Consider the following 14,048-nt stretch of genomic DNA (forward strand, 5'->3'; position numbering starts at 1 on the left):
AAACCACCTGTACTGTAAGCTATTACATACATTCACTAGTAGTGGCAATTATGGTTGTCTGTATAGTGAAACACTATACAAGGATGTGTTGAAATAAACTTGTTTGAAAGTTCAAAGACATAATATTCAAGTTAAGAAAAGCTTTCTTACTATCATATATACAGTAATGTTCAAATGCACCCATGCTGTGCTGAATGAGAGTGACCCCCAACAGGGATGAGAGAGTTTACGGCAAACCAACGAAGTTCATGCTGCTAACCTTGTGGCTTTTTCAGCACAATAGACAAAAGTGCGGCTGCAATGAAACAAACTTGAAATAAAAATACATTTTATGAAATAAAATTGAAATGTTTTATGTTTATGTGTGATCCTATTTAGAACTAAGAAATACTTGTTTATTGTTTAGGATTACTTAGAAATATTATTTTTGGTCTTGTATATTACTTGAAACCATAAGGAGAGTACGTGATTATTAAAAATTTAAAATAGACAAAATTTGCATTTTATGGATGATAAAAAGTTTTAGAGATTTTAAAACAATGTACTAAAACATAAAATGTAAGAAGTTCAAATCTGGAACAAATATAAATATCATAATCGTATCTTATAAATATCATTTCCTAATGTAATTTTCCAAGATGTTAAAGATAACTTATAAAAACTAGTTTTATCAAAAGTAACAGGCTTTATGTTTCTTAAACTACGTGCATTTATGAAAGTTTTTATGAAGTTTCAAACAGTTTCATTCACCGGTTTTATTGTTGGAATGAAATATAGCAAGACTTGTGTTGGCTATGCAGAAAGTTAGTAGCTGGTGTGATCGGGTTAATGTTAAAACTCTATTTAGGATCCTGCATAGATGATCTTGAGTCAGCGTAAGCACACATGTTACAGCATTTTTTATTACAAGGATAGCTACCTACAATAAAATTTGTGTCTGTTGGGGTGGGTGTTTTAACTCTTTCAACAAGGACTCGTTCAATTTGACCTACCATGTGACTTCTTTGTGCTCATTCAAAGTCTATACAGATTTGATACTACTAACTTTTAATATAGTGTGTATATCTTCATGAAATTTGGCAGTCTTTCAGTAATCATTATAAGTTATTCACATACAAAAAATCATATTTTTTAGTGAAGTATTTTTAATAAACTAACAAAAGGTTTGTCCTTGAATGTATCGAGTATTTGTTTTGAATATTCAGTGTGCAGAGTGATTTTCATGTTAAGATTAAAAATACTTTTCTTTCTCTCAAAAATCTCAAATTACATTTTTGTAATCTCAAAAACTTCCTAAATATGTTTCAAATGTTTGTTTTTAATAAAAACTTTATGTCTTATCTGTTATTTTTTCTACCTTAATTATATAAAAGGTTGGTCAATTTGACTGACCTTGTAACCATAAAAAGAAAAGTTAAGTATGTTTGTCAAAAAAGTGTCTTAAGGCTATTAAACTCTCCTATTGCAGTGTTACAGTGTATAATGATTTGATGTTCATAGTAAATAAAAGGACTGAGTCTGTTTTGGGGTTAAAATTAAATGTGTTGAAGAATCTAAGGGCATGCTAAGTGTCCTTAATATAAGTGGGGAGTGAGTGGATGAGGGGAGCCATTATGGAATCTAAATAACTAGAGATAATTTCAGTTGAAGCATTGCAAGTAGACACAATGGGTCTATCAAGGTTGTTGGGTTTATGAATTTTAGGCACTAAATAGGAAACACCAGTTCTAGAGTCAGAAATTGGTGTTCCTGTGTTATACTTGAATAAATTTTCAAGAGAAAGGGAGGAGGTTGGGAGTAAGAACTTTAAAGGTAGGGTTTATAGCTCTATTTAGTTCTGTTTAATATTTTATTGTTCTATTGAATATCCTTTTGTAAGGGTGGAGGTTGGACGTGTAATTAGTAGAAATGTTAGGGTGTTTTCATTTCTACTTTAAGAAATTTAAGGGTAACTGCCTCCCTACAACTGGCTATAGACAGTAAAAGGCAGTAGAAGCTGAGATGTTGTGGGTGTAAGCACTCAGCTTCATACATTTTGATTTTCCATGACGGCTGACTAGATGAACATCATTGGATTTTGTCCAATAGATGGGATAATCTCAATGCACTTGGGTGCTATTGCCACATACATTATCTACTACAACAATTAGTTGACAACCTGGACCAATAACGGTAATACGATATTTAATTCATTATTTGTTACATTGGCACATGACCTTCAATTTAGAATGTTTTGGTTTACGTATTTACTGTGCAGTTAGTGATACCTGAAGAAGGACATTGCCCAAAATGCTGTATCCACAACAATGTATTTATTAAAATATGTATATCTGTAGTTAGCTCCTAGTTGTCTTCGGTGGTTTGACCTACAACATACTTCTTTTCCACCTCGTACAGAGTTAGCATAGAGAAAATAAGTAAAATATAATGTTTTCCTGAAATAAAAAATTTAAATTTATTTAGGAGGTTTTAGAGATTATACAAGTGAAATTTGAGAATTTTCAGTTGAAGAAAAGTATTTTTAATCTTAACATGAAAGTTACTTTGCACTTGGAGCAGTCAACACTTTGAAGACTACATGTATTGACAGAGAAGTTTTCAGTAAAAATACTTCATTAAAATGTTTGATATTTTGTCTTCAAAAGTCTTTCAATGTTTACTGAATGATTCTCAAATTTCGTGAAGCTACATTATGTACTTTCAGAGTTATATTATCTATACAACCATGGTTACATGGTGGTTAGAAGTTTGTGTAAAGTACATAAGCCCATTGTGATAGGGTTAAATAAGTGAAATCCACTAAAGATTAGTATTGTAGGAAGAATACACTATTTGTGTATTTCTAGATAACTGAAAGTAAAGCACATCAGTCTTGTAAACCTAGAAGTTGTAAATTTCCAGACAGTAGCCATGCTAGGATCCAGATAGTTCTGGTGGTAGAGCACACTAGACTTGTAAATCAAGGAACTTGAAAAACAGTAAGAGTCAAATATAAATGAACATGTGATTGAAAAACACACAAAATGAACTTTAAAAATATCAAAATATTGATTATTGCGAAAAACCCAAATACAAGAAAAAATCTGGAAGTAATAAGTATCAAAGAATTAAAAACCTAACATTAATTAAACATCAGGAATGTGGTTATATTTGTATTAAGTTAATTATACTTAAAACCAGAGGGAGCTAGTATCATAAAACCAATTATTTGATTGGATGTATTTGCAATTTGAATGTACTTGTACCTTAAATGTAGTATATGATCACTGTTAGGAATGAAATGTTGTGCAGAAATAGATCTATTATCTCACAAATAACTGTTTCAAAACTTAATATTGTTTGTAAGCCTAGAAGTTTTTAAGTATCCAGGTAGTAGCTATATTATCCAGATGGTTCTGGAGGTAGAAGATACTAGTTTTGGAAATTACTATTACAGTTAGTACATTTTGTACGTAGATTTATGTGTATGATGTGATTCAAAGCTATAAATATTACAATACACTGCACATGACAAATATTGTATTAAGGATAAATTTGTGCTTCCACATTTTATAACCTCTAATTAATCAATCTTCAAATATGGCACACATGACTAACTAAACAACAAAAATGTAAAATAGCATTATTTTATTGTTATTTAGTAACTGTAAAAGTAGTAAAGTCACCATAAAGTACAAATTTTACATATATATAATGAAATAAATAGGTCTAATACTATTAGTTACATTGATTGTTAATAGGTGATTAAAATCAGCTCTATAAAACAATAATGAACTTAACATAAAATAAGCATTAAAGGGATTTTGCATTGTGAGTACTTGTTGTCACCTTAAAGCCATAACAGATAATACCTGTGGTAATATCTCCCAAATATGTTGGGGATATCCCATCTATCAGACAAAATTCAAACTCTGATGTTAAACTAGCCAGCAAACATGGAAAATAAATTAAGGGTATGGAGTTGAGTGCTTACACCCATAACGTCTCAACTTTTACTGCTCTTTACTGTCTGCAACAGTTTGTGGGAAGGCAGTTACCCTGAAGAGTTCTTATAGTTCCTAAAGTAGAAATGAAACCACCCTAAACTTCTACTATATGAAACTCCCTTACAAGAGAAATTAAATAAAACTAAATGATCTTAAGTAGAACTACAAACCCTACCTTAATAGTTCTTATGTAGTTCATACATTGCCAACATCCTCCTTTTATCTTGAAAAATTATTCAAGTGTAACATGGAAGAGCCAAGACAAGCCGATCTACTTGAAGTTAGTCTTTTCATCCCAGTATGCTGAATAAAATTATAATTTTAAATTTAGCTACTTATAAACTAAAAGTAGCTAATGACTTCTAGTGACACAAGGTATTTCCATAATCAAAAGTTTATTTTTCAAAATATTTTCATATTTATTATAAAACAATGTAAAATGTTTATTCAATTGCCAATCTTTTTAACCATTATTTTTCAGTTTATTTATGAACAATCCAGCATTATCCATAAAAGAATTATCATTATTACAGACTATTAAAAATCTTTTCAACTGAGATGATGACCTATAACATCATACATGGAATAACATTATTGGGAGTGGGTAGACCGAGGATGGGAAAATTAAATTCCCCCTTTTATCAACAATGGTCAGCCTTGCTTTGCCTTCTACTGAATTAATGTCCAAGTCTAAATAGTTGGTATGAACATCGTTACTATTGCTTTTTTCTGTGACAAGTTCTTTTGGATATATTAAGTTTGGTGTAAAATTCACTGGCTGCAGACAGTGAAAGGCAATAAGTATTGAGACGTTGTAGGTGTAAGCACTCAACTCCCCACCCTTAAGTGACTTGCCATGTTTGCTGGATAGTTTAACATCAGCATTTGGATTTTGTCTGATAGATGGGATATCCCCAACACATTTGGGAGCTATTACCTCAGGCATTATCCACTGTGACTATAAGGTGACAACTAGGACTGACAATGCAAATTCTACCAAAATCTCTTTAATGCCTATTTTATACATATGTATTTTCATTTTGGATTCCATATTTGATATGCATACGACTGTAACAGGTCAAATTAAAATACTCATAGCTTAGTTTCATAATTGCTGTTCACATCTATGCAAAATAAACAGCTGTTAAATTGCTCACTGCCATAAAGATATCTTGTGCATGTCACAAACCTTGAACAAAGTTCCCATCCCCACATGTATTAACATGTATTGTGCCAGCCTGTAATATAATCATCATTTCACCAACAGGAAGGCAACACATCATCCTTGTGAAGTAATCCAATGAACATTAGCAATTGAACAAAGTCTCATTTTTTCCTCGTTACTGCTTGTTTTCAGACGTTTTTTTTTTATCTTAGGAATTTGTGTAATTTTTTAGTTTTATTATTTTAGACTTTCATTACCTTTCATATCTTTCTCTCTTTAATTATTTACATTATCTTCAATTTGATTTTCTTTTAATCATATTTGTACTTTTGGGACATATCTCAAATTTTTTTTCCCATTACTTAACCCAACATGCAGGTTTCATCCAGTACTTTTCACAATTGTCATTAGGCTTGTACTCATTGCCATACCAGGTTCATTTTACTTATCAAATGGATGTTTAGCCTCTATTTGCACCTTCCAATGTGGATTTTTCTGTTGTAATCTCCCTTCTCCTTTGGAAGTCATCATGTCTTGGATAGTGGGTTTAAATGGTTCATTTTAGTTTCAACCCACCATCTTTCTCCTTATTAATTTGGGAGTCTTTAACATCCTACTTCTTTATTTGTTTAAGACATGGAGCTTTTGATACTGAGGTTCTCATGTGTCCTTCACTTCCTGAATGAGAATATTTGTCTCTTTTAGAGACTCTCTCGTCTCTTGTCCCTCTTGGATGTACCAATATGTGTCATCTACAGTGATTCCTGGCCTGTCAAAAGGAAGATTCTGGTGAGCCAGAAACAAAGTTATGTCCAAGAGACGATGTAAAATATCCCTCTATTTCTTTCTCTCCTTGTCCATTGCTGCTTGATGAACTTGATCAATGGTGTTTTGAAGCTTCATCCCTGCTCCCAAGGTCTTCCATTTCTCCAGGCATGAGAGATGCTTCTCAGAAGCCTAATGGTTAGACACTGTTGGGTTTAGCTTCCATCATGCTTGAAACCCAGTGACAAAGCTGGATGATCCAATTGCTTTGTCATCAAGAGCAAACAGTCTGTAGCAAAAACACAACAAACTTTCTTTTGATGGAGTGTAAACCATCCATGTTCTCAAAACTTTCTCACCATTTGGCAGAGCCTTATAGAATCATGCAGTGATCAGCTGTCAACTCTTTTCATTAGATTTCTCTCCTTTGAACTGCGCTGAAGGGTTCACTTCCCCTGTTAATAAGATTAACTCTCAAAGTTATTTGGAACCGGGATTGGCCAAGCAGCGACATCAGAATAAATTGAAAATCTATCCATCTCCTCCTCTTCATCAGAGTCTTCCTGTTGGTGTGGGCTTTTGCTGGCATCTCCTTCCTCTTCATCAGTTTCACTACTTTTAGAAGATGAATTGCCATCCTCCAATCCTTGCTCTCTCTCATTTGAATCCTCTTGTGAAGATGCTTCTTGTATTTGCCATTCAGATTCACCAGGCTGAATATTTTCAAGACTTTATCCTATTGCACTTGATGTTGAAGGCGTCACATACTTCAAAATTGATCCAGACATTAACTGAGCCACCTGTTCTCATGCCTTCTTCATTTTTCTTTGTTGGAATCCACTGGGTTGATTTTGCTTCATGGTGGATGTTCTCCACAAAGGTATAAAGCATGAACATACATAACAAGCATGAACTATTATGACTTGAAATCTATTAACTGAACAAATTGTCTGTGATTATTATCATCATTATTATTATTATTTGGGGGGGGGGGTAAGTACAAACCCATCCTAAAAAAGCAGAAAACTATGAGCATTACTCACAAATAACTAGACCACTGACAAAATAAAAATTAACAGTATATCCAGTAAATAAAGAAGTAAAACAAAAATTATTACAACAGAAAAGCTTCAAACAAGTGGTTCTCAAACTTTTTCCAACCAGGTACCCATTGAGTTATCAGATTATCAATCCAGACAAGCAGAGACAATTAATTATCAATGTCATTGCATTAACACTACTTCAATATAGTATGGTATAATGCTAGCTATTGTAATTGATATCATTATATATTAAGCAATAACCATAAACAACATATTAAATATACAATGTTACCACACTGGACACTGTTCAGGGTGTAAAATTGTTGAAACTATGATGACTTAACTAAGCCAATAACCATTAGTACTAATTCAATATAGAATAGTTCTGTAATTGTTGATGTAAATCTCAAACAGTGTTTACTATACTAAACATGTAAGTATTAACGTATCTCCATGCAGCCACATCATCACCTTCTCTGTCTTAACATCACCATGTAGTGCCATTAAAAAAATTATGCATTCATATCACCACCACCATCGTAATATCACCACATAGTCATCATAAAAAAAACTCACTCAGTCATACAAAACATTGTTACTTCAGTAGTAATGGTTGTGGGAAAAAGTCAAGTCTAAAGTTTAGTGCAAAGTGTGACTTTCCTGTGTCTTTTTACTGATCACCAGTAGTCACAGGGACCACCATTCATGAACACGAGTTTCTGTAACATCACGACGATGCATTTATAAACACTTAAACATCACATACCACATTGTTAAAAATTACTGGACACTCATATAAGTACCATGATATTGTTATAAACACCAGCACTTTATGCTTTATCATAATTATTTAATGAAACATACCTCAAGTATATAGAGTCAGAGTGTCAAGTGGACTAGACTTGGAATGTCAGTTGCACCTGGCTGGCTATGCTCAACAAACTGATGACTAAAAGGCCAACAAATGTTCGCCTTTTGATATGATTTTTATAAAATGTTTAATTTTTCATTTGTAAAGTTTGTATTGCCAATAAAAATAAAAATTTATTTTATAGTGTAAATTAACATTAAGCTGTTGTAATAGTTGGTAGAGCAAAAGATACTATCAAAAGAATCTTTTGCTCGGTGCTTAATTGACCTAAGGTAGGTGGAATGTAAAATTGCTCAACCAGCCATTATATCACACGTGTTCAGCTAAGCACAAGTGTGTAGTGAGGCTAGGGCTATATATTATGCCATTCCATATTGGATAAATACTTACTAGTAGCATATTAAGGGGGGTGCGGGCCACCCCAGGTGACAACCAGGAGGGAAAGTGCCATCAGGAGAGTTGAAATACCAGTACAAGTTTTCAAACCAAATGAAAAAATCTCCAAGGTAAGAAAAAACTTTTTAAATGTTCCACCTCTCTTAGTTAACCCATACATATTTTTAGAGCACAGTTTTTGCATATATGTTATGTGTGTAGCATTTCATATTTCTTTTTCACCATGTAATGTATTTCACTTAAGATTATTTATTACTTACAGGAGTTAATTTTCTCTTTAACTAACATTACACTTTAACTCTGCTAGATTACAAAGATGCCATAGTGTGAGAACAGAAAAATCAATATTTTAAAGTCAAATGTTAATTAACACTTATCAAGAAACAGGGAGCCCCAAAGCAGTCTTCCAGGCTTATAATTTCTTCACATGTTTAGTACCTATAATTTTCACTCACATTGAGAAGTCCCCTGATTGGAGACAATGGTAAATCTACAGATTTACAGTGCTAAAATATGAAGTTAAATTTTCCACAATGGACACAGCATATAACCAAATGTGGATTTGTTCTAAAACAAACACATTGAGAAACTATTGTAAAAATATGTTTAGAATCCTGATATGGGATAAACATAGTCCCTATAAATGTTTTGACAATAAAAAAATATGCAGTTATCAAATGGTATGTAAGATAAAAGTAAAGAAAGTATTTTAACTGGAGATAGCAGCTTGTGAACTGCTGACAATATCCTGAAAGGTCCTGTTAAAAATATTTAATACAAACAAGTGGGTGTTGTTTTTTTTCTCAAGCTTTTGTTTAGCACTTATAAGGCAAGGCAGGCATTAAGTGAAGGCTACGAAAAACATGCATTTTTGGGTTTAGTTCATGGTTAGCAACACTTGTACATGAAGAATTGTTGTTTTTGATCACTACAGGCAGTTCTTGCTTGTAAAGTCTGATCTGGTTCATTGGGTTATTACATAAAAGATAACTGTTGGTCTGGATCTAGGGATAAAATTAATTTCACACACTGTATAGATATAAAAATTATGAAAGAATTATAAAGGTAATGTTCAGTCTGTTCAACACTGTCATAAAGTTTCTTTGAATAGAAATAATCCCTTTGGCTGATATGCTTTTCTTTGCTTTTTGCAGTTATGTTACATTGATCTGCTACAGTTAATCACAGGAACAAAAACATTTAGCTGTAGTTAACTCTCATCAAAGCAAGGTATCTGCATAAACCAGAACTAAAACCTAACCTGTAAATTAATATAGCTAATTTTTCATAACTTTATATTATACATATATTCAGTATTAAAAATTTATAATGTTATTTTTATCTTGAAACACTTCCTTGAAAGTTTGATTTAATTTCCAAAAATTCAGTACATTTTTAACAGATCTTTCCTAAATAGGGTAATCACAAGATACAACATCTCCAAGCAGTGGTTAAAATGGGTGATTCATCTCATGATACACCAAAGAATCAAGATGTATCATTCTTTGTTCTTGAACTTCATGTTTCTTTAGGACATGATAAAGACAGCAAGCAACAATATTGTATATTCACTCATCAAGGGCACCTATTGAAACTTCAGGTAATTCTGCTTATCTATATTTCTTTGTGTTTTATTCCCAGGAATTTTGTTTTCATATTTTACATAGGTGTTGCATGACAAGCTAATTGTATTTCTAAAAGTTGCTGAATCTTTTTTATGTTTCTTAATTGAAGAAAGATAAAATCTCCAAAATCATTTGTTAATTTTCAAAATTGTTTATAATATATAACATTCTGTTTAAAACTGATATCTTTTGCACATGAGAAAGTTGCCAATGATAATCATATTATAAATAGATAAAACTTGAATTATAATATATTATGCAATAAAAACTAATTTCTTGATAAGATAAAAGTAATTTGTTCATAATGGGGAAGGTATTGGATTCATCACAAATGTACTATTCAAATTGGATGTGCTGGCCCAAAGTTATTAAATATGCTACATTTTATCATTAGTTTCAGTTTAAAATATTAATTTTATATTTTTTAATGTTTTCATTGCTTGTGATGGATCTGGAAATACCATCTCTGCTTCATGTTAAAAACTTAAACTCTTGTTTGGCAGTTGTTTTAAAAGAACAGGTTTAGTTACATGAGAATTGAAATAATAAATAGATTCATGATAAATGTTTTAATTTTGGTTCATCTTTCTTTTGTGGTAGTCTAGTGTTCGAGAGTGTCGCTATGTGGAAACACCAGAAATAGCACTGGCGGTGTACACTCAGCTTTACAATAAAGCTACAAGTTCACCCTTTTTTATGAAGAGTTGCACTCACCTGTTGCATACTGATTTAGGTTCTCCTGCATTTCAAAAGGTTTGTTGTTTTAAAAAAATGTTCAATGATATTAAAGTTTCTTTTTTTTTTTTCATACACAAAAAAAGATCTTTGTTTTGGAGCTTGGAAGGGAGGTCCCAACTCCTCAACAGACCATGCCTTGTAAATTCTTGAAGTAAAGGTTTTTATGATTAAAGAAAAGGGAATAAAAATGGTCATGTCAAGTTTGAATAAATATCTTTAGAAATTTAATGATGGATGCCATATATTCATAAAAAGGCAGCTATTAATGTGTGAGCAGATCTGTATGTTACTCAAAGTAAATGTTTTGTGTCAGTTACCTCTGATGTTATATATTTATTGACAAATTCAATAATATACTATATGTCACCTAATATAGAGGAAAATATTTTCTTTGTCTTCGTTATATTTCCTTCTCTTGTCCTTTTAGATCCGAGTAGGTAGGAAATATATTAGTATACGTTGTCTTTGCATTACAGTTATCAGTTTGAAATAATCTTTAGCTTGATGTAATCTCTTCAGTACTCGATTGAATCTACAGAACCTTAAGTTAGTTAACTGCATCACATGTGCCACTCTTATCATCAGAATTCTAGTCCTGATCAGCTGCATCAACTGTGTGCTATTTGTATAATATTGGAAGGGGTAAGGATGTATTCTGTTGTTGATAGAAGCTTAGATATCATAAAAGAAATTCAACATGAGCACACTGTCTCACTGGCCTCCAATTCACACTGGCAATACCAGTCACATATTGTAACAGTTGATAATGTATCTTAGTATGTATTTGATATCACATGCTGTGGTTTGAGTTTGATCTGTAGTAGGTAATTATGCTTGTGATGGAATAAAATGTAACTACTAGTGTCAGTGAGGTGTTCCTGAATGTGTGTTTCCCAATTTGAACTTATAATTTCATAATTTTATAATTTACATAGAGTTGGAATCCTTTTATAGATGTAATGCTGTTAGAAACAGCACAAATACAGGCAGTTAGAATTATTAACCCTTTTGTGGGTGTAATGCTACTAGAAACAGAACCAATACAAGCAGTGAGCATTACTAAGCTCTTTATGAATGAAACAGTGTACCTCCTCTAATGTGGATACACTTCAGAGCATTGTAGTATGACTAAAATGGTTGCCAGTGTGACTTTAAGGTATTTTTTATAACTGATCTCTCTGGGTTAGGTGCCATTGTCACAAACCTAATGATCTGTGTTGAAAGTGTTTGTCTCCCGGCAACAGAGTTTTTAACAAGTAAGTCAAGTCGTAAGTAATTTCCTGCAAGTCACAAGTCATTTTGAACAAGTCACAAGTCGAGTCTTAATGATAAAATGTGTTTGTGGACTAACCAAATGTTCTATAAGAGAAAAAAGTGCACTGTTCTTTTTTGTTAGTTGGTTATGAAATAAAAAATAATGTACCCTCAGTTTGTTTCTACACAGGCTTAGTAATTGTTTGGTGGGGACCTTTTCCAATATACATAAATGAATTAAGTTGGATATCATTTGAATCTGATGTCGTGCTGAGACAAACTAATGGTATACTATTTGTGCCTCATATGCAACAATTCATGGTGGTGGAAATCCAACTGAGTCACACAGGCTGGTGAAGGAAGTATGGACTATCTTTTATTTTGGACCAGCTACACTATAAGGTCTCCAAACAGTGTTGTTTGTGCTTAATATCTACATCAAAGTGTGTGATGTCACTGACTAGAAGAAGGCAATCAGAGCATTTTGTTACTAAGCTTAGCTCTATGAGGGCACATAATGATGCCTCAATGGCTGAACACTCATTCAATGGGAGAACTATAAGCAGGAACAGCCAGAACTGTCATAGCCACAGGAAACAGCCTGGAGAGGTTGTTCTTGTTGACCTACCAGACGTGAAGAGATGCATTGGAACTTACTTTGTGAAATTCCTGGTACATCTCGAAGTATCTGCCGAGTTGGGAAGATACAGATGTCTTAGAAGCCTAACCCCAGTGTATGCTCCATTTGTACCCTTCTAAAAGTCGAACGACCTTCTGGGGTGGAATGTCTTCGTCCTCGTTACTGTTGTTGTTTTCTACCAGTACTGTGCTGGCCTGGGACATGATCAAATCTATATAATGAATATTTGGAAGAAAATCCAAAGTAAAACAAGTTTTATGTTAAATTGTCATACATATATTATTTCTAATCTGACCTGATCTAATGATGTTAAACTCAACGAATGTGAATCATCATTGCTGAAATGGTTATAAACAGTAGGCTAACATTTAGCAGATTATACATAAGAAAACATACATTTAGTGCTGATAGAGTATAAAGTCTGAAAGTATTGTTGAGTCATATTTGATAATTCTCACGTTTAGCTGTATTGAATCAGTTCAGGTCATATTTACAATATGTACAAAACTAATATTAATTGTCATTCAATTTACATTATATATTTTTAAAATGCAGTCGAAGCCATTCAGCATCCCCTTCCTCTTTTAAAGGGATTTAAGGTATCTTATTTTCTGCATTTGTTTTTTATTCATAAAAAATTGCTCCCCTAAAATTAGCCCACACTTCATATTTCACTCCCATGGCTCAAACAGCTATTGCTGTTTTAATGATATTTACCTTTGCAAGTTTCTTGACCTTGTTCTCCATCTCTTCTGATACAAAAACATCATGTTTGATCCACAACATGCAGAATGCTGAATCAAGTACTGCTGACAAGAGATAAATGGGATAACCAAATGGTAGATTGGCAGTTTTCTGTGTTGATTCCATCATTTGTGCAGTGACAAAGATTTCTAATAATAAGGTCAGGTATAATTGCCCTGGTAATGGCTCACTGACGGGGATGTGATGCTTTATACAAAGCAACTGGGTTAGTTATGAAGGATGTAATTGATATCTGGCTTTGATCCGTAATTCCAAATCTTGTCTTTGAATTCCAGTACTCTTTTATATCTGTGCAAGGATTTAAATGAAAATATAGAAATATAAGGACAAGTTTGTGAAATCTTTAACATCTTTTGAAATAAGGCACAAAAAAGTAAACCTTGATGGACAATTGTGACTTGCACCTTTGGGCCATGTAAGTTTAATTAAAATCAATCATAAACTTTTCAAATGTGACAAATTTTGAGTTTTTTACCAATCTGACTTCTAAATGATTCTTTGAATTTTGATGTCTGACTTACATGCATTTTGACAGCAAAAATCTTGTTTTTCTCTTTTAAGCTTTACAGTGCCTTTAATAATTTCACCTAATTTGGGTATGTATTCATTGACAATTGATATGATTATGATTAATCATATTAATCATATATATATATATATATATGCGATATTGCTTCAAAATGATTATATCAGTTGCATTAATTTTCAATAAACGATCAAGATCAGCATTATAAAACAATAATGAACTTAATATAAATTCAAAATTCTAATTAAAAAAACCTTACGTCACTTTCCAGTTG

General features: G+C 32.4%; 1 protein-coding gene across 1 annotated transcript in view; it reads left to right on the top strand.

Annotated features, from left to right (window-relative positions):
- The window catches only part of LOC106457063, a 60,458-nt gene that overhangs the window by 25,706 nt on the left and 20,704 nt on the right, over positions 1–14,048 (top strand). The window contains exons 5-6 of the mRNA XM_022382882.1: positions 9,644–9,826; positions 10,452–10,604. Of these exons, the coding sequence (XP_022238590.1) occupies positions 9,644–9,826; positions 10,452–10,604 (336 nt within the window). The remainder of the gene's footprint in view (positions 1–9,643; positions 9,827–10,451; positions 10,605–14,048) is intronic.

Source organism: Limulus polyphemus, unplaced genomic scaffold (assembly GCF_000517525.1).
Source record: "Limulus polyphemus unplaced genomic scaffold, Limulus_polyphemus-2.1.2 Scaffold288, whole genome shotgun sequence".
Taxonomy (NCBI): Eukaryota; Metazoa; Arthropoda; class Merostomata; order Xiphosura; family Limulidae; genus Limulus; species Limulus polyphemus.